Genomic DNA, 25,282 nt, shown 5'->3' with positions numbered 1-25,282 from the left:
TTGGATGGATTTTTATTCTGAGGAAATAATAGACAGCAGGAACACAACTAAAACACAACTAAAACAAAAAAGGGAAAAAAAAGCCTCCATCAGGATGTTTTGTAAACTCCTGCTTGTTCTGCTGCTGGTTTGACATGCTGTAATTTTGTACACCGAGGACATTTATTTCATGTGAGTGCTTGATCTGCTGTGAAAATAAAAGACATCACCATCAACAATGTAGGCTTCGGCTTTATTTCCCCCAGATGAATTCAGCTATTAGGAGTGATTTATTCACCACCTATTATTTGAAGAGCCCTAATTTTTCTGATTGACATTTGCTTTGTGTCGGAGCAAAAGTGTCAGCTAGTGTGTGAGTGGCTGTATGGACGAGGGCCAGACGTGCTCTGTTTGAGTTATTCACCCCAGCTTGCTTTCAGTAAACACTGTCAGCTAGCTTTCAGCCTGGTGGTACCTGGGGTTCAGATATATCAGGTGTTTGTGTTACAAAGAGACACGTGCGGATGAGTACAAGAGAGAGAGAGTGAGAGAGAGAGAGAGAATAATGAGAATTAGAATGTTTTTTGATGACAGTTATCACTGGTGATAAGATGTATCTTGTAAATTCTATAAGGAATACAATATGACAGGGTGAGCTGTTAAGAAAATAATTAACAATAATCAAATAATAATCATATAGCAATCAAAGTTTATTTTACTATAACTACATGTCCCAGAGTGTTTTATTCCTCTTATACTACAGCAATTTGTTAGTGATTCAAATTTTAAAAACTCCCACCCAGAGAGCATGGCAAGTTCTTCTCTCTTAGCTCTCAGCCATGGAAGGATTTGGGATTGTCAGGATCCAAACTCACGATCTCCCAACAATAGGACAAGTGCTTTTCTGTTGTTCCACTCATGAGCAGACTTCATACTGTTTAACTTTTTACAGTTAAACTTAATGTTGTGCAACATACGCAAGTTATTTTCCTCTCGCCTGAAGATCTTCCTTGTAAGAAAACTTACTGATCATTACAAAGAGTTGACACCCAGGACTTCTGTAAATAATAAATAAACATCCCCTATCATGTGTAGAACGTCACCAATTATAAGTTATTTTCTTTGTTAAATAACATAATCCATTTATTATTTTTTCTTAGATTGTGTGGAGTTCCCTTGTAAGTTGTTACTATAGAAACAATAACATATTAGAATGAATGCATTATTGTAAATCTATGATTTGAATTACAGCTGGCACTACTGTCAGAATCCTGCTTATGTAGAAAATTCTAGAAAATTAATCTTCACTTTCTGACCAATCAGAATAGAATACTACAACACTAATTTCTTTGTATCTTGAAGGAACAAGTGGAAAGTTTTGTCACAAGTGCAGATTCCAAACTTTCAATCAGTAAATTTGTGTTTATAAGTAGACAAGGAACTTTTGCTATGAAATGAATGTGTTGGAAAATATACTGTTGCATGTACGTTAGATTTTTATAGTTAAAAACTATAAAAACTATAAAAACAAACAATTTTCTTTTGGTTACTGAGATTAAAGTTAGGGTTAGTTGTAGGCATAGCACTATTTACCTACAGCTACAGTAATACAGACGTCAGTAGAAACATGCCAAAAGATAACCAAATCAATATAGAACGTGTGTGTGTGTGTGTGTGTTTATCTTTCTTTCTTTATGAAAGTCATAGCTGAGGTGTTTACTGTTAAATGCATAATAAAACAATATGAAAAGGACCGAGTTTTCATTTGTGAGGTAGAAACATTCTGCATCATAATTTATAATATGACTTCCTTTTGTAATTCATTAAAAAATGCCTTGCAGAGAGATTAGGTCGAAATGCAGAGAGAGATCTCTACAGCCTGTTCTGTTTGTTGTGTCTGTGGGTTTATATACTGTATATGGAAATATGCTGCTGCTGCAGGCAGGAAAGCAGGGAAAGAGGGAGGATGAACAGAGACCAAAAACGGAGGGACAGAGTGAAGAAGAGTGAGTGAAATGGAAGGACGAAATTGAACTTGGCCTCAGAAGAGTTGCGGCTTCCTACAGCGAGAGAAAGTGAGGAGGCGGAGAGAGAGGCACTCCATGTGTGTCTGCCTCTTTTGTTGTAGAAGATGAAACTTTATGCAGTGCTGCAATCTAGCAAGAGCTGCAAGAGGGTAGCGTGCCGCTCCACAGGGAGAGGAAGGCAGCAGCGATGAGGCGAGAGGATAACACCACTAAGAGAGTTTGTGTGGATGGATCAGGTCATATGCTAATAAAAACATTGCTGCATTCCCGCTGGGCTTTCGATTGTGTTTGGAGGTGAGGGAGCAATGAGTGACACCTGATAAAATAAGCTCAGGCTTCAGACATTTGGTGTTTCTGAACTGTTAGATTCCTGACTATGTATGCATGACTACATAAATCCATATGTGAATATTTATGTGGAGACCAAATGGAATGTAAATGCTAAAATACTAAAGATGAGAATCTTGTTGCACTGCACTCTGGGATGGATTAGTAAATCATTGGCTGGTGGGAAGGAATCTAAGCAGGTCACTTTCCCCACTTCCCATGCACAAACCAATGCATGCAGCCCTGATCAACCAGTACATGCAAAATAAATTGTATATGTTAATACACTACAAGTCCATTATGAGTGTTTTAATAGTCTCAGCGATAAGCAGACGGGAGTCTTATCTTAGGTGACTGGCTTCTTTCTTGCTTTGCACCTTGCAGCTCTTATCCACCAAACTGTCAAATTCCTGTTGTTTAACAAGCTCCGACTCAATGACCAGCAGTGACCTCATGTTGAGTCTTCTTTGGCCCATTTTAGTTTGGAGTTCATTTTTATTCAAACCCATTATGGAAAAAGAACAGAACATTTTCTGGCTTCTCTTTTCTTTTTAAGTTTTCTTTTTCATTGACACACTTAGTTATGGGTTTTTTTCATCCACTTATCTAACTGGAGTTAAAAAGTTCATCTCTTACTGTAAAGTCACATGTGAATAATCAAATTATTTACACATGTGGTTGGTAGATACTTCATGTTATGTCTCTCATATTTTCACTTGTAGTATGTTGTTATTTTTCATGTGTGGTTTTTCCAGTGATTAATTTATTTTCATATACTAATTGTTCACATGACCACATACTACTCACATGATGCTTACTTGAGGTCATGTGCAATTTCAATGCCTGAATGTTGAAATGCGCCTTCACATGTTTTTCACATGTAAGCAAATATTACACATATCCCATGTGAAATGGATGTTATTTGTCCATACGGAATAACAATTTGTATGATTCAATTTATGTGAAAAAAATTGCAAGGATTATGTATAGAGGCAGGATTACTTATGACTTCATTTGCATTAATTGATCTAAATCCAACCTCATAGCTCTTGCTTGTTTGAATGTGTACAGATTTCTTCACAAGATCAGGTTTGCCAATTCTAACCAGGTCTAAATACAATGCATTTTCTGAGCTATGAATAACTGGAAGACCCTGGACTCAGCACCTGCGTGTCTTAACCTCGACATGATTCTCAGCATGTCCTGAATCTCCAGTTTAACTGCTTGGTCAATCTGAGGTTGTTTGCTATACATGGGAGAATCCTCTACTGAGGCTTAGCTTTTCTAAGGTTGCCTGTACTCAATTTAGAGGTTTATTAAAAAGTCATTTTTTCTGATTTAGCTGTTAGTGGAATAAATTTTGAGCTAATGTACTGTACTTACAGAATGCCATTAATAATGTCAGGAAAAGCCTGTGTTACTGCAAGTTTAGATTTAAGGCTCTATTTTTGTGCCTGTATAAATGTAATTTCCTGGTTAACTCCAGTATGTTTCTAATTTGGGTGGGTGTGAAGCTATTTTTTTTTTCATGTGAGCTCTCAGCTGCTATTTTGTGATCGGATGTAAACATGCCTGCACTGATGTGGGTGGAGTGAGGCAACAGGTGGTGAGACATTTGAAATTTGCTGGAAGAGTGTGATATTCAATCCCACTCGTGTCCATAAATGTGCTTCTTACCACCTGCAGAGCCCCCACCTCATAGCACAGATGCAATGCCAAACTGTGTTTTTCTGACTTCAAGTGAAGGATTAAAAGTTTTTGTTCCATTTCTTACAACTTAGTTTGGGGATGTACACTAAGCATGGAACCCAACTCCAGCATAAATAGCTCAAACATCAGAGTAGCGTCTACTGTCCATCAGGCAAATGTGCATCAGTATTAATTGAACAACAAAAGGAATTTTGTTGAGGAAACAGCTCAGTTGAATTCTTGAATCTGATTAGTCAGAAGCTGTTGATTAACGACTGGGAATTTAATTCACAGGTTTATATTAATGCACTCGTTCTAATATGTAAAGAGCTTTGTATGTGTGCTTTTGTATCTTTGTAGCGCTTTGTAGAGTCTTCGGGACAGAGGCGTTTGTACTTTCTGGTTTCTTGGTAAGCTAACGGGTGTTGTTGTTGTTTTGTTTTGTTTTATTAATTTCAAAAGAGAGAAATAAAAAGAGGCTGGTGAGGGGAAGACTTATTTATAACTGCTATAATATAAATGATTATAGGAACTAACTTGTTTCACGTATGTTCCATAAGTAATTTGTTAACTACTTGGAACTATAAATGAATAAAATTTATGCTGTGTCACTGATTAATAAATCAAAAATTTTACTTGTTGGCAAATTGTTGTAGTAAAGAGGAAAACACTTTGGTACATGCTGTTAGTGAAAAATTGGGCCCCATCATACCACTCTGCCATTGGTTATTTTCCTGTAACAGCACATCCTGTCATGTTTTCTTCCTTCTATATATACGAGACATACATCTGGTATACTCTACATCATTTTGTCCATAATCATCATTGTCCATTTATCCATTTTCACATTTATGCCTTCGGATCTTGGTATTAGCCTGGACAATGTAGCTTCATAGTTTGAAATGTGTATGGTGTCAGTGGCAGGGTGTGTGTGATTAGTCAGAGGAGAGATAGTGCAGTGTGTGTGTCATTAGGCGTGCTGCTCAGGGGCTTGTCTCAGCTTGGGATTTGTGCAGGACTGATGGGGCTATGGGCCATGCTGCTAGAGGCTCGTGCTCCCTGGGCTCCCTTTGCACAAATCGATCTGCTCTGTTAATTGCAGTCATTGATCAGCTGCAGGCCTGACAGAGGCACTTTCAGCAGGACTGAGCTCTGTGAGGGAGAGCAGCGGGAGAGGCCACTGTATTTACCAAAACTGTAATAAACTTCCACTGGAAATCACCAAACAGCCAATGGAAACATCACAGAGCATGTTCCCACAGCAGGGCTTTCACTTACGCAGACAGCCTCAGTCATAACTCTGGGAAAAATACAAGCAGGCCGCTAATAAACTATGTCAAATAAAAGTCAAGGGATTTGTGAGAAATATTCATTTTCTGTGTGACAGTACTGTAATTCAGTCTTTTACTTCAGGAACTGAACATTACAGGCTTTCATGGTCAGCCAAGGCAGAGAGTGGAGAAGAGTGATATAACCTTATCCTACTGTTTTATATGCAGACGCCTCAACTGGAGGGAGTGAGGTGTTGTGAGAGGACTGATAGGATTTTCAGGCTAAATAAATAAACTGAATAAAAAGCACTGCAGAGAGACTGAAGGGCTTCTATAGAGGGATGCGATATTAGTTTGTGATTGATTGGGGAGTGAGGGACTTGGGGAAGAAGCAAGAGAACGAGGGAAGAGGGGGAGGGCTTGCTTAAGAGCCAGGTGCTATGGTGTTTGTGATTTATTCTTTTCGCTGTTAATTATCATGTTCTCCTGATTTTGCCTCTCTTTCTCTTTCTCACTCTCTCACTCTTTCTTTCTCTCTCTCTCTCTCTCTCTCTCTCTCTCTCACACACACACACAAACATATGCACACACATATATATGTTTATATATTTATATACACACACACAAACTTTCTTTTCTCTCTCTCCCCATCTCTCTCTCATTCTTGCTTGCTTGCCTTTTTAATTTTCTAAGTGCGTGCTTTTTAATTAAGCATCAAACTCGCACGGCAGTGAAAAGAAGTAATCCATGTATGCTCACTTCTTTCTCAGACTTCTTGATAAGCTTTCTCATTTGTTAAACTGCAAATGATAGATTTTTTTATCAGCATTATACAGTCGCATCACACAGTGGAAATGAAATCACATATTTGCATTTACTGTTGGTCAGTATCCTCTGGTTCCTCATCATTACCGGTTCCGTTTTCCAGCAGTTCATGACCCCTTGTGTGCCCCATGATACCTCCTCCACCTTTTCCCACTTTCCACCATCTGTTCTCTGTCTACTTTATCTCTTTCACCCCTCCACCCTCTCCAATCTTGTAAATGTCATACATTTCCTAATTTTTTTTGTTCACATGTGTTAAATGGAACAGGTTTCAGTTGAGGGTATATTTAGCAGCTGTAAGGCAACTTCTCCCTTACAAATAAATTCCAGTAACACACTGACGTGGGAGCAGAATTCTTGCTAGAGCTGCTTTTTCCCCAGAACCTGACAGCATTGACAGGATTGCAGTTTAGCCTAGAGCTCTTAGCAGCATTAACAGTTTGTGCCTCTCACATCTCAGCACAAACAGCTTTGACTGTTTTCATACAAGTTGACAAATTACATTGTTCTTGTTCCCTTCTGTCTAATTAACAAGACAGTAGATCTGTGTTTAGTGTTGGTGGGGGCACAAAGTATTATTAGAAAATTCCCCAGGTCCCATCAAAAGACTTCACTTAAATTGCTCTTAAAAGAAGTTGACTGCCAGGTATTACCACTTTTATGTTATTTCCATCTAAACATACAAAGCTGCATTTTGAGCAAGATGGAAATCTTGTGTGAGATGAAAAGAAGGGCCCTGTTTCTGTGATCATAATAGAAACACAAAAATAATATCCAGGGTCCCATCCCATCCAGGGTCTATTCCCACGTCAAAGCCAGTGTTCCTGGGATCGGCTCTGGATCCACTGCCACACTGACCAGGATAAAGCAGTTACTGGAGATGAATAAATGAATGAGTGAATTATATTTTTGACATAATTGTAATTTCACTCGCTATTTGTTTTAGAGCAGAAATAACCAAGTGGCTCACATAACTGGCAGCAAATATGTTTTCTGTCTTCTCATGTGCTCTTGATGGTGTTCAGTTACATAATGAATGCTCTAGAACACAGAGTTTATATCAGTTTATTCCTCCATGATGGCAGTAAATTTGGCAAGTGGTATTTATTAGTCTTCTGAGTCTAATGTTTAAATTATTTTCAATATGTACATCAAATGCCTGACTGTTATTTAGTTGTCACTACTTTTTTCTTTCTACAGATAATCTAATTCATTTAGTAAGTTGGCAGTTATTTATATTGGAGTTACAGTAGGTATATATACACAAAACTGGATTGTAAGAAACGGGACAGGGTGGCACAAATGCAAAAAACCAACCAAATTAGCAACATGTTGTCATTAGTTTGCACAACGATAGAGCCCAAAGATAGAGGCCCCATATAGTTTCCAATGTAACTGCAACATCCAACCCTTATTCATAAGTAATGCTGTATCGTTTCTCTGCCATGCGGAAAACTAGCTTTCCCCACATTATTGTAGGAAAAAATTACGGTTTAGCTTGGGATCAATTCCCATCATAGTGGGAAGTAGATGAGAAATGAGACCAGAAAATACTGTAAAGCCCTATTAATATTTGTAATGATCGACTCAAATATGGTGCTTTCAAGATGATTTATAGAAGCCCTTTACATGTGAGTTTTCATGTTTTGGAGATTGCACACACACACACACACACACACACACACACACAGTTTTGTGGGTGATGGTGATATTGAGGTCCAAGTATTTGTGTGTGTGTGTGTGTGCGTGTGTATAAGACAGACTCACAGAGCTACACAGATACCTGGATTATTCCTCTGATATAATAGGCAGTGACTGATCTGCAAAGAAGAGCATCGATTGAATGAACAACTCTTGCTGACAGGAGAGAGGTGGAAACACTTCTTTACTTTGTCAGTGCCCTGCTTTCTGAATACTAAAAAAGAAATGGCGACGCACTTCTTAAAATAAGAAGATATAGATTTTAATATCTTTATAAACATTTTTTGTATTATCTTCTGAGAACAACTTGTTAAACCATCGAATAACTAGGATGGTGTGATGCAGGAGAGACAGAGAGAGAGAGAGAGAGAGAGAGAGAGAGAGAGCATGGTGGAGGAAGAAGGATTGTGCAGTTTCTTTGAAAATGGAATCTAAAGCATGTAATAACCAAATAAAAAATGAGAAAGCAAAACGTGAAGAAATGTACTTCTCTGCTTGAGAAGTAAAAAACCCTGTTGTCATCATAAATGTCATTCATTCATGGTTTTTGTCATGGTACCAATATTATCTTAGTCACAATCCATCTACTGGCTGACGAAACTGTTTACAGTTCATTATATTTTACAAAGAATTTCTCAGTAGAGGAGGCACAATTCTCCAGCCATTCCCTGGACCTGTAACTGGAGACTGAACATCCATCCACACATTTCCCTCTTTCCAGCACAGACAAATTGTCTTTCTCCTGGACCCCAGTTTTTTGTCCTATGGCTCCAAAAGTGCTTTTTTTTGGCCATGGTATGTTGAAAATCACTATTATACATCACACCAAGTTATTTGAAGGAATATTTTCCCGTATCTTCTTAGTATTGTTGAATTGTTGATTTCACAGCCTTCTAAGTGTGAAAGGTGTCCATTTTAATAAGCAGTTCAGACAGAGGGATGTTAGCAAAAAACGTTCATCCCAGTTTGACCTTTGTCTTCTCAGGGCACTTCCTGTTTCTGTGCCCCATTACAGGTCATCTCTAGTTCCCAGCTCAGCCAAATCAAACAAACACAGAAGACAATAAACAAATACAACTCTTTAGATTTTCAGAGCTTTATATCCTAGACACACACACACACACACACACAGAGTTCTTGAAGCAAATGTACCCTGTTTGCTTCGTTAAACATTAATAGCAGCTTGTTATAATAGGCTCCATAATGTCCTGTTGCAAAATAATCCAAACTGTGCAAATGATGATGCTTCTTGAAGCAATGTTTGTAGCAAAATAAAATATGAGGTATATATATATATATATATATATACAGTACTGTGCAGAAGTCTTAGGCACATGCAAAGAAATGCTGTAGAGCAAAGATGCCTTCAAAAATAATGAAATTAAATGTTTCTACATTAAAATATACTATAAAGAGCAGTAAACAGTAATAAATGAAACAAAGTCAATATTTGGTGTGAGGATCCTTTGCTATATAAAAAAATAGTAGTCTCAGGTGCAGTGTGTGCAGTTTTATAAGGAAATTAGCTGTAAGTGTTACTGAGCATCTTGCAGAAGCAGCCACAGTTCTTCTGGAGACTTTGACTGTCACACTTGCTTCTTATTTTTGCAGCAAAACCCAGCAGCCTTCATTATGTTTTTTGTCTGAAAAGTGGTCTCTTATGTAATATGCTGCTTTCTTTACTGACATACAAACATTTTTCTGTAACATTTAATTTTGTGCTGGAAAACTAATGTTTGGCAATCTAAAATGTTTTTGTACTGAATCAATAATGTAGACGTCATAAAATAAAAATCTACAACAAATTTTGTACTAAAAAAATAGGGTGCCTACAACTTTTGCACAGTACTGTATATATATATATATATATATATATATATATATATATATATATATATATATATATATATATATATATATAAACATGAGTTAAAATGGATAGTATTTGGACAACAATTTGGCTTTTTGTGGAGTTTTTGTGTTTGTGTACTGAGTTTGAAAGCATTGTATAGTTTAACTGACAAATTGCTTTTCCTTGTAAAATGTTGAAGTAGGTTATAGCCTGACTGTTCAGGTGTAAGAGAGTAAGTGTAAGACATTTTAAGAGTTCAGTTTTTTTTTCAGTGGCAGCTAATCTTGAAAGGAATATTTGGCCGCACATTACTGCAATAAAAAGTCACACATTTCACTAAAAGTAACAAAGTTGTGGTATGCTGTTATATGGTATCTTTCTCAACTTATTTATTTCCACAATGAGCACACTATGGTTGGGGATTAAGTGAATACACGGCACGTATATATCAGAATGATGAGGCAATTATGTATAGGATTACATTCAGTTGTTGTCAAAAAAAACATTGTGTTTTGCCAACAAATGTTACTAAGGACACGCTGAAGGTAAAACTTGACTGGATTTACAAATAACACTTTATTTTGGATGATATTTTGCAATTTATTCATATAAGAACTTAAAGGTAATGAAAAATATTGTGAATGTGTTAAGATTATGTCACAATGTAACATTTTATAATTGGCAATTTGTATTATAGTAATTTTTAGTTGAGCAACCCTGCATTTCAGCTGGATGTTATATTCCAATTGCATGTCTTGCTGTTTAGCTGTCACTTGTGATTAGGTTACAGTGACCCATGTAAATGTAAATGAAAATATTTTGGCAACAATGGCAGTGAAAGCATGTTTAGGCTGCCTGTACTGCTTCTCTTTCAGTTCAATCTTCCATCCTCCTGCTCAAATTACACATCTGATGTTCACTCATATGTATCTATTTCACAGATATGTGCATATGATGCTTAAGCATGTGTGTCTATTTCAGTGTCTAACTGGCAAAGATCCCTAAACAGTATTTTACACAGATTATTAAACATACACACAATGATCCCCCCACCCCAACCCCAAAACATACACACGCACTTGCACACACAGAGACTTGTGTAAAGAGGCCTAGGAAGGCTGGAGCTAGAGTGGATCTGAGAACTGCATTGTTTTCATTTAGCTACAATGCACCAGCTTCAAGTTCACTGTATGATGAATCTAGCACTTAGCAGCACAAGAAGTCCCACAATACTAGAGAGAGGGAGGTGGAGCCACTGGGAATTGCCCATGTTGGTGGCCTGCTGGACCCCACTGGGGGGACGCACAGTGGTCCGGGGAGTACATTTATTCTTTCTCCGTGTGGTCAAACTATCAGGGGATGTGTGGTCATATTTCCCAGTGTAGTCAGATGAGGAAAACTCCTTGTCTGCCATTTCCTTTGAAGTATGAACCTCGTTGGGCCCTTTCCCTTTGCCACTCCTGCTCCGCTGGCGTGTGCAGTTCCGAGAACGACCAGGCCTCTGAGGATTGACCGCATTTGGGGAATCTCCTGTTCCTGCCTGTACTCCATTAATTGCAGGGGGAGGTTGGGGCAAAGGTGTGGGCAGAGAGGAGAATTGTTCACCAAGGTGGGGGTGGTGAGAGCGTGGTTGCTGAGGCTGGGCAGGTTGAGGCTCTTGCTTCAGGGAGACCTTGTCTGTTCCAGCCCACAACTTGGTCTTGCTCTGGTGCAGGGACTCTGATCCAGAGCAATTGGGGAAGTCCTCTTTTTTCAGCTGCTTTAGGTCCTTTCCTGCCAGATTGGCTGGGGCCACACAGCCCACTGAAGATGTGGAGCCACGGAACCTCTTAAGCCAGTCCCACAGAGACAAAGCCTTGCAGTCACATTCCCAGGGGTTGTCGTTGAGACGAAGATATTCCAAAGCACCCAGCATGGCCAGGCACTCACCAGATAGCTCTGTCAGGGAGTTGTTGAACAGATATAGTGTGGTGAGGCGCTTCAGGTCATGGAAAGCCAGACGGTCCACCCACTGCAGCTGGTTGTGGTGCAGCAGCAGCCGGTCCAGAGCACGCAGCCCTCTGAAGGTGTTCTGATGCAGGCTCCACAGGCGGTTCCCATGAAGAAACAAATGACTCAGGTTGTGTAGGTCCACAAAGATGTCATCTTGCAGGTACTCTAAGTGGTTATCCTTTAGAGACAAAGAAGAGAGAACTAAATATGACAAAAAACAAATGTATGACATAACTAAAAGCATGGACAGTTGTGAGACTTACTTGAAGATATAAGTACTGCAGATTGCGAAGGCCCTGGAAGATGTTATTAGGAAGTGAACTCAAACCACAGCGGTACAGGTGGAGTGCGTGAAGACGGCCAAGCCCATGAAAGGTCTCTGGAGATAGAGAACGCAGGTAGCGGTTGTCTCCCAGGTCTAGCTCCTCCAACACGGTGAACCCTTGAAAGGTGGAGGGCTCAATATAGGTGATGTTGTTGGAGTAGATCCACAGTGTTACTGTAGTGGGACTAAGGTGGCCCCTCAGCAACCGGTGGATTTTGTTATTCTGGAGGAAGATACGCTCGCTGTTGGGGGGAATGCCCTCAGGGACAGACAGGAAGTTGTGGGCCTGGCAACTGATGGTGCTGGGGGCAGAGTAGCAGATGCAGTGGCGCGGGCAGGACCAGGACAGCTCCAACCCACAGAGCACCAGCAGGAACTCAATCCCACAGCCTAGAGAGACACACAGATGGAAGAAAAAAGGGGAAAGCATCAGAAAAGTGTTTCTGGAATACAGCCTATCATGAGGTAAACCATTTTGAGTTTTTGAGATTTAGAGCTCATAGGCAGGAGGATCTGCTTATGCACCATAAAGAACTGGGTAGGATTGATTTAGGCATGAAATGTTGCGGAATAAAATGGCAAAGAAGGGGACAACTGACTTCAAGGAGGGCAGGCAATTAATTCACCCATAAGGTCAAGACAAAGCAATAGTAGAATGGTAAAAAGTTGGACAATAATGGACACAATACAGCAGTATACAGCAAACAGGCTGTTCAGGAAAAAGAAAAATGGAAGAGGCTAAATGATAATGAATAACAAACATACCGCACAATCTGTTGGTAGCTACAGATTATCAAGTGGTCACTATGATTTGTGCCTTTGGGATGCTTGTTGATAGCTTGTGTTCCCAGTAGTTATCCACTGTTGGTTGCCCAGGGAAACAAATGTGCATACCAAATTCCCATCTATCAGGCTTTTGCTGTGGTAGGAAGTAAAATAACTGGAATTTCAGCCAGTTATTTTATTTTGTGGAATTAAAATTCCACAAACATACAAATCAAGGTAGATATGTGCTATATCATAATCAATTATTCTGCAGCCAGCTACTATATGCACCTATCAGCCTCAGTCTCCTGTTGAAATCAATCTCTGTGCCTGCAAATGGTTGCATAGATGTTTATATACCTATGTTAAGCCTAAGAGACAAAGTATTTCTCTCCTCCTTTTTTTTTTACATTTATTAGAAGCTATTCAGTTGGATCTATACAGCAGTTCATCTAAAGAGAAGAGAGGAGAAGGCAAATTTTTTCACACTATGAGTCCCATTTGTGCACAAGCAACAGCTGTTTTCTTTTTTCTCAAAAAATGTATTATTCAAAACACGATTCTTGTCATTCACTCAAAATCGATTCGCTCCCTCTACCTCTTAACATCACTATAATCCTTAGTTCCTCCATTTGAAATGCAGGGCTAGGGAATTACTCTCTTACAGAAGACAAGCAGATATTTATTGGAATATTTTTTGAGGTAAGGCATTTTTCAAAAATCATGAGGCCTCTATAAATAGGTAATGTAATAGCACCTAGCCGAATATCAAAATAGGGAATGAATGTGCACATCAGAAAGAGTTGGACAGTCATTAGTATGCCTGGTGAGCAGCCAGATTGAACACAGCTCTTTTACTGGGGGACTCCACTATTCTATAGTCAGTGAGAAAACAATACAATCCTGGCTCAGTGTTTGAATTACAGACGGTCTCAGAGTTGCCAAAACTCCCTAAGTCCAGGCAGAGGCTGGGTCCATGTCATTTCCATGTCATTTAGGAAATAACTGTGCAGACTAGGTTCCAAAGGTTTCCATCCATCTATTTTCCATACTGCTTATCCTACACAGGGTCACCTGGAGCCTATCCCAGGGAACTTGGGCACAAGATGTGTAACACCCTGGACAGGGTGCCAACCCATCACATGGCACAATCACATACAATATGGAAATACCAATCAGCCTACTTCACATGTCTTTGGACTAGGGGAGGAAACCCCCGAAGCATGGGAAGAATATGCAAACTCCACACACAAAGGGTGGAGGCGTGATTTGAACCCCCAACCCCGCAGGTGCAAGGCAAATGTGCCAACCACTAAGCCACCTTTGTATATGGTTGTGTCTCTCTCTCTCCCACTATAAATATGATCACCATGAAAATCATTGACAGACAACAGAAATATAAAAAATTTAAGTTTAATACTCTCCCTGACACTGTGGCTAAGCAGTGCATCAGTGAGAAAGGAATGTGTCAGACATGATTATTAAATTGGTAAGAGATAGAAGTCCTTTTTATCTGAGCTGGATAGTCACTCTATCTGGGGTAATTTCTGATCCAACCTGCAAGAGAGAAATTTGAGGATGTCTAATTCAATTAAATTCACACATGTAGCAAAAATAAATGCTGGGAAGCTGAGAAATAAGGAGATTATTGTGCCCAGAAAATTACAAATGCTGAACCTCATGAAAAAACACATTATTATCTAGTAATAGAAACACATCTACAAAAGCCTAGTTTAGAGTGGAGATATTAAACTGGGATGTAAGATAGCTAATCTGAGAGGATATTTACACTACAGAAGCATTAAGGGGATGAGAAAAGAAATGTGCAAAGCTGTTCTACTAACTAAATCCAAGCTGGGTGCCATGGCTTTGAATGTTTATTTGCCTTGTAACCCCAAAGCTTAACTCCCCATGATTAGTATATACTTTCAGCAAATTTTAAATCCTTAGGGGTTCTTTGGTTGTCCTGGGGGAACCCTTATAGGTCCTATGTAGAACCATATAAGACTGTTTCACTATCAGAAAGGTTTATAAGTAGAATGGTTTTAGGAGGCTAAGAAAACTTAGTTTGTCATGTTACCACTTGCCACAAAACAAGAAAGCTTTATTTGTGTTATTATATAATAACGCATTTATTAATAATCCATTTATTATTAGGTTTAGATGATTTGGAGTGTCCACTAAACATGTCCCTGTGAATAAGGTACTGTAGAAACGATAACATATTAGATCAAGTGCATTAATGTAAACCTGTGATTTGAATTACAGCCAGTGCTGTAGAAAATTAATCAACACTTTTTGACCAATCAGATCTCAGAATTCTGTCATATAAACTTTTTAAATTTTATTTCTAAGTATGATTTTGTCTGCTATCATAGAAGTGAGCTCATACAACAGCTTGTCTTTCGCCGGAAGAAAAGGTGCCCATTGATGCCTGGGAAGGCAGGGGATATGCATCTGAGCGACAGGGTTTCTATCTCTCTGCTCCACCCTGCAGCGGAAAACTACCTCCAGAGACCTACTGCTTCACACCTGTCACCTCCCTGATTGCAGCATGTGTGTGTGTCTCCTGGAACCCTCTCACCACAATTTACACCCCTCTGCATCTCCAGTAGAGTGTAGACACAGGAAGAATGAGAGTGAGAAAGGAGATATTTTTAGCAATGCAGAGAGATGCAAATGGGACATGAGAGCATGAAGGTGCATTATCATATTGCTTGACCACATAATGAGCCTCACTAAACTGAATTATTGAGGTGGTTTGGACCACGTCATAGATCCTCCATTAACACGTCTATAGCTCCTCTGTGCCAATGATACCAATTTGAATTCCTGACAAAAGAGATAGATTTTTGCTGACGAACAATGGAGGTGTTATTCTAGTCAGTCTCGCTCTCCTCCTCCATCTCTCTCTCTGTTTCTCTCTTGCACTCTCTCTCAGCACCTTTCCCCTTATCTGTCTGTGTATAATGGATGCAGCTGAGAGCTCGTTACAGGGAGAATGATTAAACAGGCTGTGACTGGGCTTGACGTTTACCCTGCCGACCCCACGGCCACAGTCCCTTTTCATGCCTTGCAGTCACCAAGAGGAAAATAACTAAATAAAGGCATGAAACAGAATGGCTTTGGTCCCTAGACAGACAGTGTAAAGTCAGTCTGTTGAATATCAATGAAGCATAGTTCACACTAAATTTGCCCTCATGAATAACACATCGCTGCTAATAGGAGAGAAGCAGTGTGTCTGTGACTCTGCACACCATTACACTGGACAAACTCAATTTCCTGTGTTTCTCTAAGGACCCTGATAAGCGCTTGGCTGTTGCTACCTTGCTTGCACGGCCCAATAAATAACATGCTTTCCCTTAAGAGTTGGTCACATTGATGTTCATATACACACAGAATCAAGTTAAAGGGCAAAGCAATAAGATTGACTATCGATTAGTCTGATTTCTGCTGCCATCATAGATAATGTTAGATAAAGTTTTAACTATGCAGTATTAATGTAAAAGTATATAAAAAGTTAAATGTAAATGATTTAACTAAAATTAGTCCAGATCTTTTTATAGTCTCATACTTCAAATTCAAGTTAAGGTTAGGGTGAGCAGTTAGAGTTAGTAAAGTTATTAAAGTAAAGCTCAAATCCCCTAATCTGACCCGGAAGATATGATTGATCCTTCCAAAGAACTCAACCATGTTTAAAGCTATTGTGTTCTTTTTTATATATAATACCTCACCTATATGTTTTACATTATAATAACTGTATTAACCAATCAGTAAATTTTTCTGCTTGAAAGTGGTTCTTCCTGACTATCAATTATTCAGAGGCAAGCTGGAAACAGGAAGTGAATAATTCAAAATCAAGCAGTGTGTCCTAAATTTAGTGTGACATAAATGAAACTAATGGAATGCTGCCAAAATATCAGAGTTACCTGTAGAACTAGCTAAGGTGCAATAGCATGTCTAGTATCTTCTTGGAGTTTTACAGACTCACAAGCCCAATGTAGTCTAAAATTCCAGCTAATTATGCCATAAACTGCTTCTGATTTGTGGTGATATGAAGCATTTGGAGACATGAATGTCAATCTAGCCTACATCAGGTCTATAAAACTAATGACCAAAAAAAAAAAAACTGGGAAGATACAGATGATCACTAGAAGATATGATTATAGGAAAAGTATAAGATCTGTCTGGGGTTAATTATGATTGTGATTATGATTGTGTTTCCTTATTTACTATAGTCTAGAGTTCGATAAATGGCAATAACTGCTTTCCAAAGACAAACATCCTGTTAATTCTGTTTGTCTTTTTAATAGACCTGGAATTCAATTCAAGTTCAGCAAGTCACTAATTAGTCTAAACATCATTATTGTGATTGTATTGCTGTTCTTGGTTAAATGCAGCAATCATTGTGCATGTTTATACGCTTAAATGGCATTAGTAGAGCAAATGTTTTGCTTCTAATGAAAGCTAATGAAAGTAACACTGCCTGCTTTGTGGTTCTTAGCTAATTGGAAGTATAATGAAGGTTAAAGATCATCCCACCTGAGTGTGTCTCGTTGGTTGAAAATTCAAGTTCGCTCCTAAAGCACTGATATTACTGATAACCACTGGGTATGGCCAGGGGTAATATTCAGGGTTCAGAAGGCAGGGAGGCCCTATCTCTCTCACCAGTACTAACAATGTGGACTTATTTATTCATCTTTCATAACCACTTTTTTTATCCTGGTCAGGGTGGAGGGGGATGTGGAGCCTATCCTGGGCGTAAAGCAGAATACAGCAGAAATACCGAACTGTGTCATTCCTTGTCGCTGTTGTGATACCCTCAAGTCTACACCTTTCGTACCTAGTAGGTATCTTTTACCTAGAATCATGCATATAGTGTACCTTTAAAGCTTTATTCAAAAAAAAAGTTAATTACGGTCCGATTATGTACCTTAAATATTTTTTCAAGGCTTCTTTTACCTTCTTTCCAGCAAACACACATAACAGTAAAGACTTTGAATGAGCTAAATGAACAGACTTTGCTTTACTTGATTTTTATCATTCATATATATATATATATATATATATATATATATATATATATATATATATATATATATATATACATAACATTATGACCACTGACAGGTGAAGTGAATAATATTGATTATCTCATTACAATAGCACCTGTCAAGGGTTGAGATATATTAGGCAGCAAGTGACCAGCCGGTTCTCGAAGTTGATGTGTTGGAAACAGGAAAAATGGGCAAGCGTAAGGATTAGAGAGACTTTGACAATGGCCAAATTGGGATGGCTAGATGACTGGGTCAGAGCATCTTTAAAACGGCAGGTCTTGTGGGGTGTTCCTGGTATGCAGTGGTTAGTACCTACTAAAAGTGGTCCAAGGAAGGATGACAGGTGAACCAGCGACAGGGTCATGGGCACCCAAGGCTCACTGATGCGCATGGGGAGTGAAGGCTAGACCATCTGGTCTGATCCCACAGAAGGGCTATTGTAGCACAAATTGCTGAAAAGTTAAAGCTGGCTATGATAGAAAGGTGTCAGAACACACAGTGCATCGCAGCTTGCTGCATATGGGGCTGTGTAGCCACAGACCTGTCAGAGTGCCCATGCTGACCCCTGTCCACTGCCAAAAGTGCCTACAATGGACAGGTGAGCATCAGAACTGGACCACGGAGCAATGGAAGAAGGTGGCCTGGTCCGTGGTGGAAGGCTGGGTGCGTGTGCATCGTTTACCTGGGGAAGAGATGGCACCAGCATGTACTATGGGAAGAACGCAAGCTGGCGGAGGCAGTGTGATGCTCTGGGCAATGTTCTGCTAGGAAACTTTGGGTCCTGGCATTCATGTGGATGCTATTTTGACACATACCACCTAACTAAACATTGTTGCAGACCAGGTACACCCCTTCATGGCAGCGGTATTCCCTAATGGAAGTGACCTCTTTCGGCAGGAGTGAGCTCTTGCACACTGTAAAAATTGTTCAATGGAATGGTCGAGGAACATGACAAAGAGTTCAAGGTGTTGACTTGGCCTCCAAATTCCCCAGATCTCAATCCAATCAAACATCTGTGGGGTGTACTGGCCATCAAGTCCGATCCATGGAGGCCCCACCTCACAACTTACAGGATTTAAAAGATCTGCTGTTAACGTCTTTGTGCCAGATACCACAGCACACCTTCAGGGATCTAGTGGAGTCCATGCCTGGACAGGTCAGGGCTGTTTTGGCAGCAAAACGGGGACCAACACAATATTAGGCAGGTGGTAATAATGTTATGGATGATCGGTTTATATGTATATATATATATATATATATATATATATATATATATATACACAACAGTTTACAATTTCCTTGTCTGTAAAATGCTTTATGCACTTTTGAAATGTAAGCATTTCTCTATAAAGCAATGTGAAAATGTATTACATCATCCTTATTATTATCCCTAATATGCCATACTATGATTTATATTTCCAGTGCTCAGCTGCACTTGCCTTTAACATAATCCAAAGGCTCAGCTCACATGAGCTCCTCCAAATTCAAATGTACCCCCTGGGTATGGTACTAACTCTGCGGCATTGACTATAAGGACCTCTCTCATTTCTCTACCTGTCAGTGCATTATTAACCGCTTGAGTAAAGCAGTTAGAATCTGTGACTGGTTTGGAAGCTGAGGCAGAATTACATTTTTTCAAAACCTAACACAGAGTGGAAGAGACCTTAGAGAACAACCATGTATTCTAGGATGGAATAAAAATACAAATTATATAGCTAAACTACCGGTAAGAAGCTCTGTGGACATGACCAATATGTAATACTTGTTTTATTTGAAGCAGTGAATGAGGGAGATCTGATGGGAAGCACTCTTTAGGGCACTGGTCCTTAGAAATGGCCTAGTCTCAGCAGAATAGAGGTCTGGAGCCTACAATTACATCTAAAGTGTGTCCTCAGTGTGTTGACCGATATTACCAGTATAATATTCGCAGCAGTGACCTGAGTGATGAGGGAGACATGTCCCCTTTCAAACAGTGCCTCACCTAAGTAGACATGATTTACATGATGCTTGCAGTGCTAGTGTTTTTCCTTCCTGATGTGTTGCTACAATTTGATAATGGGTGGCTCTGGCACCTCTTAACCGTTATATGTGATGTGCCAGTAGATTTGATTAACGCTGGAGGTGCAACTTGTGAAGTTCCCAGGAGGGTGGCTGGTGCATACAAAGAAAGCTGATAAGATATTTGAGAAATTACTTTCTATTATGTTAATTTGTTAAGATATTCGAGAGATCACTTGTGTGTTCAGGGCACTGTCAATCTTTGATAATAAGGATTTCACTGCAAATGAATATGTGCCCTTAAATGAACACACAAAGACACACAGCATAAGCAAACAAGAAGCAAGTATAGGAGAAGTGACAAGGATGCTTTTCCAGCTGACAAATCAGAGGAGCTAAAAATAGTTGGGCTAAACAAGCTTCTGCCATATGGAGCATGTAAAGAATACAGAGGGGAATTTGGCAGTGGAGGGGGATTGAATTTGTTACTGGAAAAGCGTTTAAAGGTGCAGGAGAGAGAGGCAGCGGTTGGCAGCCAAGGAAAGTACAGATGTTTAATACTGCCATTTTAATTAAAAGGATTTCAATAAATGTCAGAGAGGCGTTAATTCCTTTTAGTTGGTCTTAGACGAGGGAGGAGGACATTTTTTTCATTGTTTGTTCAGTATGTAGTCACTGTGAGCAGTAATTCGGTGAGCAGTGACAGGGGTACAGGGACATACAGAGCAATCAGACCCAGATAACACTCCACATGCTGGGTCTGATTACAGTGCAGTTCGAGAAGCTGCCGATTACCGGATGAAGAGGACAGTTTTATATTCACCCTGTATGAATCACAGGGCAAATCTGCACACTCTTTTTTATTGCCCATATTCCACCAAAGCTATGGTATATCTAAGTAAAAAAAGGAAGGTTCTACTGGAGGCCTTTGTCTGATTATGCATTGTGGGATATGTTGACGTTCCTATATGCTATCGTGGAAGTGGTAGCCCAGTGGTTAAGATGTTGGAATACCGATCGGAAGGTTGTAAATTCAAATCCCAGCACTGCCAAGCTGCTACTGCTGGGCCCTTGAGCAAGGCACTTAACCCTCAACTGTTCAGTTGTATAAATGAGATAAAAGTAAGTTGCTCTGAATAAGGGCATCGGCCAAATGCAATAAATGTAAATGTGTTGTTCAATGAAACCCAAAGTGTAATAAAGCAAAATCAGGCAACGTTATGTGACATGTCCCACTAAGTTTCATTCCTGACCATGCAGTAGCCATCAGATGCAGTTTTAAAACAACAAGACATCTTTAACCATTCTGTCTTGTCAAGCAACTGAATCCATATAGTTGGTTTCATTACGTAAACCAATATCAAACCAAGCGAGATGTCCAGTTGACTGTGAACAGGAATCTTGAATCAAAAACAGTAACTGAAGTTGCAATAAATCATCAGTAGTAGACAAATGACTTGACAACAAAGCCACAATCATCACTAAACCCTTGATGCACAAAGTCTAAATAACAGTAAATACAATAGTTATGGAACTATTGTATAGTTCCAGGGCAGACTAGTTGTTATAGTAGTAGTTATACAGGGCAGACTAGTTGTTATATTAGTAGTAGTTATACAGGGCAGACTAGTTGTTATAGTAGTAGTTATACAAGGCAGACTAGTTGTTATAGTAGTAATTATACAATGCAGACTAGTTGTTATAGTAGTAGTTATACAATGCAGACTAGTTGTTATAGCAGTAGTTATACAATGCAGACTAGTTGTTATAGTAGTAGTTATACAGGGCAGACTAGTTGTTATAGTAGTAGTTATACAATGCAGACTAGTTGTTATAGTAGTAGTTATACAATGCAGACTAGTTGTTATAGTAGTAGTTATACAGGGCAGACTAGTTGTTATAGTAGTAGTTATACAATGCAGACTAGTTGTTATAGTAGTAGTTATACAGGGCAGACTAGTTGTTATAGTAGTAGTTATACAATGCAGACTAGTTGTTATAGTAGTAGTTATACAAGGCAGACTAGTTGTTATAGTAGTAGTTATACAATGCAGACTAGTTGTTATAGTAGTAGTTATACAAGGCAGACTAGTTGTTATAGTAGTAGTTATACAGGGCAGACTAGTTGTTATAGTAGTAGTTATACAAGGCAGACTAGTTGTTATAGTAGTAGTTATACAATGCAGACTAGTTGTTATAGTAGTAGTTATACAGGGCAGACTAGTTGTTATAGTAGTAGTTATACAATGCAGACAAGTTGTTATAGTAGTAGTTATACAATGCAGACTAGTTGTTATAGTAGTAGTTATACAATGCAGACTAGTTGTTATAGTAATAGTTATACAATGCAGACTAGTTGTTATAGTAGTAGTTATACAGGGCAGACTAGTTGGTTATATATATAATGTGTGTGTATATGCGTGTGTGGCAGTCTGGGAAACCCTTAACACAGTCAAACATTTTCTACTATGTATAGTTATGAAAACTACAGGTTTTTCTCAACTGAAATTAGTTGGGAAATAATCACTGATCAAGTCTATTGGCTAAATTTCATGGTGCTCTTCTCTGTTTTGATGATGATGTGACAGACATTTTGACAGTCTGTATTTGATAACAAACTGAACTGATTAGGCTTATAAACATTTTGCTATGGCAAGTAGCTACCCAAAAACGTGACATTTACTGTGAGAAAAACACACTTAGCTAGCAAGGTTTTAGACATCTTTATGCAGACTGACAGTTTTTCTCACTGCTTTTGTTAAACTGGCTCATTACCTGATGTAATCTTTGCAGGAAGCCAGCCAAGACAAGGTTAGTAAGTAACCTAAATAAAATTTCTAGACCCACTACTAGACACGGTGTACACCCTTTTAAGCCACTCTAGGATAAGAGCATACCTAATAATCTTTTCTCTCTCTTTCTGTTGAGTTGTACATGCACTCCTTCTGTCTGATGTGATGCCGATGCCTGACACACTTCTGCTGCAGTGGATCTTCTCACCCTCCAGACTTGCCTGATTCATTCTGATTCTCTGCTTCTGCTAGGAGCAGTTTCTGCCGCTGTGGATGGTTTCAGTAGATATCCCTAAAGATTCGCAGATCCAAAAAAACAGTGTATGCCCAAGACTTACACTTGCCTCAGTGGATAATCTCACCTGGATACTACATATTCATACCACCTAAGATCTGCTGCTGTAATCATAAAGATGTCCTGTGCTGATCCCAGGACAATTACTCACAACATGCTCATTGCGAACATCCTTTCAACACACTTAGTAATGAGTAATGATTTATAATCCCACTATCAATCTATACAATCAAAATCTATCTGGATTTTTGTGAAGATGATTTGTGACAATATCTATTATTAAGAGTGTTATAATGTTTAAAATCTTCTATTTAGTTTGTGCAAAACACTCTCAGGTTTTATTATATATACGTTTGGTTGTTAATAGTTATTTAATTCAAGAGATATGATAGCCTGACTGAAAACTGTAACACCCAACCCTGTGTTCCCCTAGGTGCTTATAATGACCATGGTAACCATTGAATTTAAAGTTAAATGTCAATGACTCTCTAGTCACCTCTGCCTGACAGACAGTGCCCAGCTCTAACGATGTGTGCAATTTTATGTGCAGAACCCTTTTTTTTTAACAAACAAAAGGTGACACAAAAAATACACAGAGGCGGTCAAGGAGAATTACAATACAATTTGTCTATTCCTCAAAAGGAGCTGGACATTTTGTCTCAGTGACAGTCTAGATTCCATTGTGTCGAAATTCATTAACATTCATGTGACACAGACAAGCCATTCACTCTCACTGACTACAGAATGTGAATATGGAATAGGCAACAGTAGGCTTTTCAAGGCTTCTATGCAGATTGGATCGTGACAGTGCTCACATGACGTCCAATTACATTTTCTGATATGTCAGAAATTTGTCATGACCTCCGTTAGCAGCCTGGATTAAACCCGGCTTTACTATGAACTGTGCCTACATGAGACAAAACCCTGCCTTATTTCTCACTTACTGGTATCTCTGGGGAATCCCTGCAATCTTGACATGATGATCATCTAGTACTGATTTATTACAGAGAGGACCAGGTTGTATTTCTACACACTGAAGTCTAGTGGATATGCTGCATGCTTGCTGAATGAACACTGACTAGAAGTATTTTGTGATGAGTGATTTAGGGTTGCAGTGCACTTTGCCCAGGGCAGCCCTGCATGCCCAGGTGGCCTGTAGCAGCAGCATGGCCTGCTTTTGTAGCTCACCTCAATTCATTATTATCGGCATCCTGTAAGAGATCTCCGAACTTCCCCCCAAACAAAAAGACTTTCCTTCAAATGTACCTGTACAAGCCGTAGCTATCTTGCATACTAACCACTCTCTTGGCCCAGATTTGCAGGAGATGAATTATTCAATGCAGGTGATTTTTTTACTGTAAGAAACACACACACACACACACACACACACGCACACGCCACATTTAATGCTACAGGGCACCACATTTGGGTGAAGCCAAGCAGAAAATGGCAGAGAAAAGCAGCTCACAATAGCAGCTGATTAGGGTTGGAGTATGGAGGAGTTGACTAGCTGTACAGTCATTACTACTCTTACAGAGCTGATCAGTGCTCACAGGCAACCTACAGGGAGGAGACCTCTTTACTGTCACTCTGACCTACACGCTGCCCTGTTAACAACCATTTCCTTTGCACACAACCCATACACAGACGGTCACCACACATATAAGCACATTCCATTTCACAGCACCTACCATACGCATGTGACCTTAAAACTAAAAGCATTTCAGAGCGACTGACACTGATGTGAACGTAGAGGCAGATAATGACTCAAGGTGGAGGGTTGAGCACCTGCTCTGAGAGCAATATTAGGAATAACAGCATGCAAGTATTTTTCCACTTGAGGAAGGAGACATGAGGAAGGAGTGTTTTTCTACTTGACGAAGGAGAGGCAGGATACATGAGGGACTGTAATCTTAGGGAAGTAATCCATTTTCATTAAGTGTACCTTCTTAGACATTGTGAGTCTTTCCATTGATCCTGCTTTAATGTCAAGTCATTAACTGTACTGGGCTTAGTCACTGCTTATAGTAATGAAGTCCTTGCACGTTCCATAGGCCTTCACTACAGCAGAAGAAATACACACATCCATTTCTCTTTTTCTAAACTCAGGGTCACGTGTGAATGTGTCCTTCTATGCTTGACAATCCTTTAGCCTGTTTGCTGTCTTTCCTCCAATTGCTGCCTTTTGTATTCATCATCATTCCCGCTGAGCCCTGCTTCATATCTCTATTACAAAGACATACATATCAATCTTCTCTAGCTGTTTACTTCGCTTTACCGCTTTATAGCTGTCCTTGAATCTCTCTCTTCCCTTCTATCTTTTCCCTCATTTTTTTCCCTGACTGACTCTTCTGCTACTTGCTTGCCCCCTCAATACATGCCTTTTA

The 25,282-nt window shown here is 39.3% G+C and overlaps 1 protein-coding gene across 1 annotated transcript in view; it reads right to left on the bottom strand.

The window, feature by feature from the left end:
* Positions 1-7,435: 7,435 nt before the first annotated feature.
* rtn4rl1b (reticulon 4 receptor-like 1b) overlaps positions 7,436-25,282 on the bottom strand; it is a 154,335-nt gene continuing 136,488 nt past the window's right edge. The window contains exons 2-3 of the mRNA XM_034310762.2: positions 11,927-12,378; positions 7,436-11,841 (exon numbers count right to left, since the gene is read on the bottom strand). Coding sequence (XP_034166653.1) covers positions 10,855-11,841; positions 11,927-12,378 — 1,439 coding nt within the window. The 3' untranslated portion in view covers positions 7,436-10,854. The remainder of the gene's footprint in view (positions 11,842-11,926; positions 12,379-25,282) is intronic.

This window comes from Pangasianodon hypophthalmus, chromosome 14 (assembly GCF_027358585.1).
Source record: "Pangasianodon hypophthalmus isolate fPanHyp1 chromosome 14, fPanHyp1.pri, whole genome shotgun sequence".
Lineage (NCBI taxonomy): Eukaryota > Metazoa > Chordata > Actinopteri > Siluriformes > Pangasiidae > Pangasianodon > Pangasianodon hypophthalmus.
Note: the sequence above shows the minus strand (reverse complement) of the source record. Positions and strands in the feature narration are given on the sequence as shown.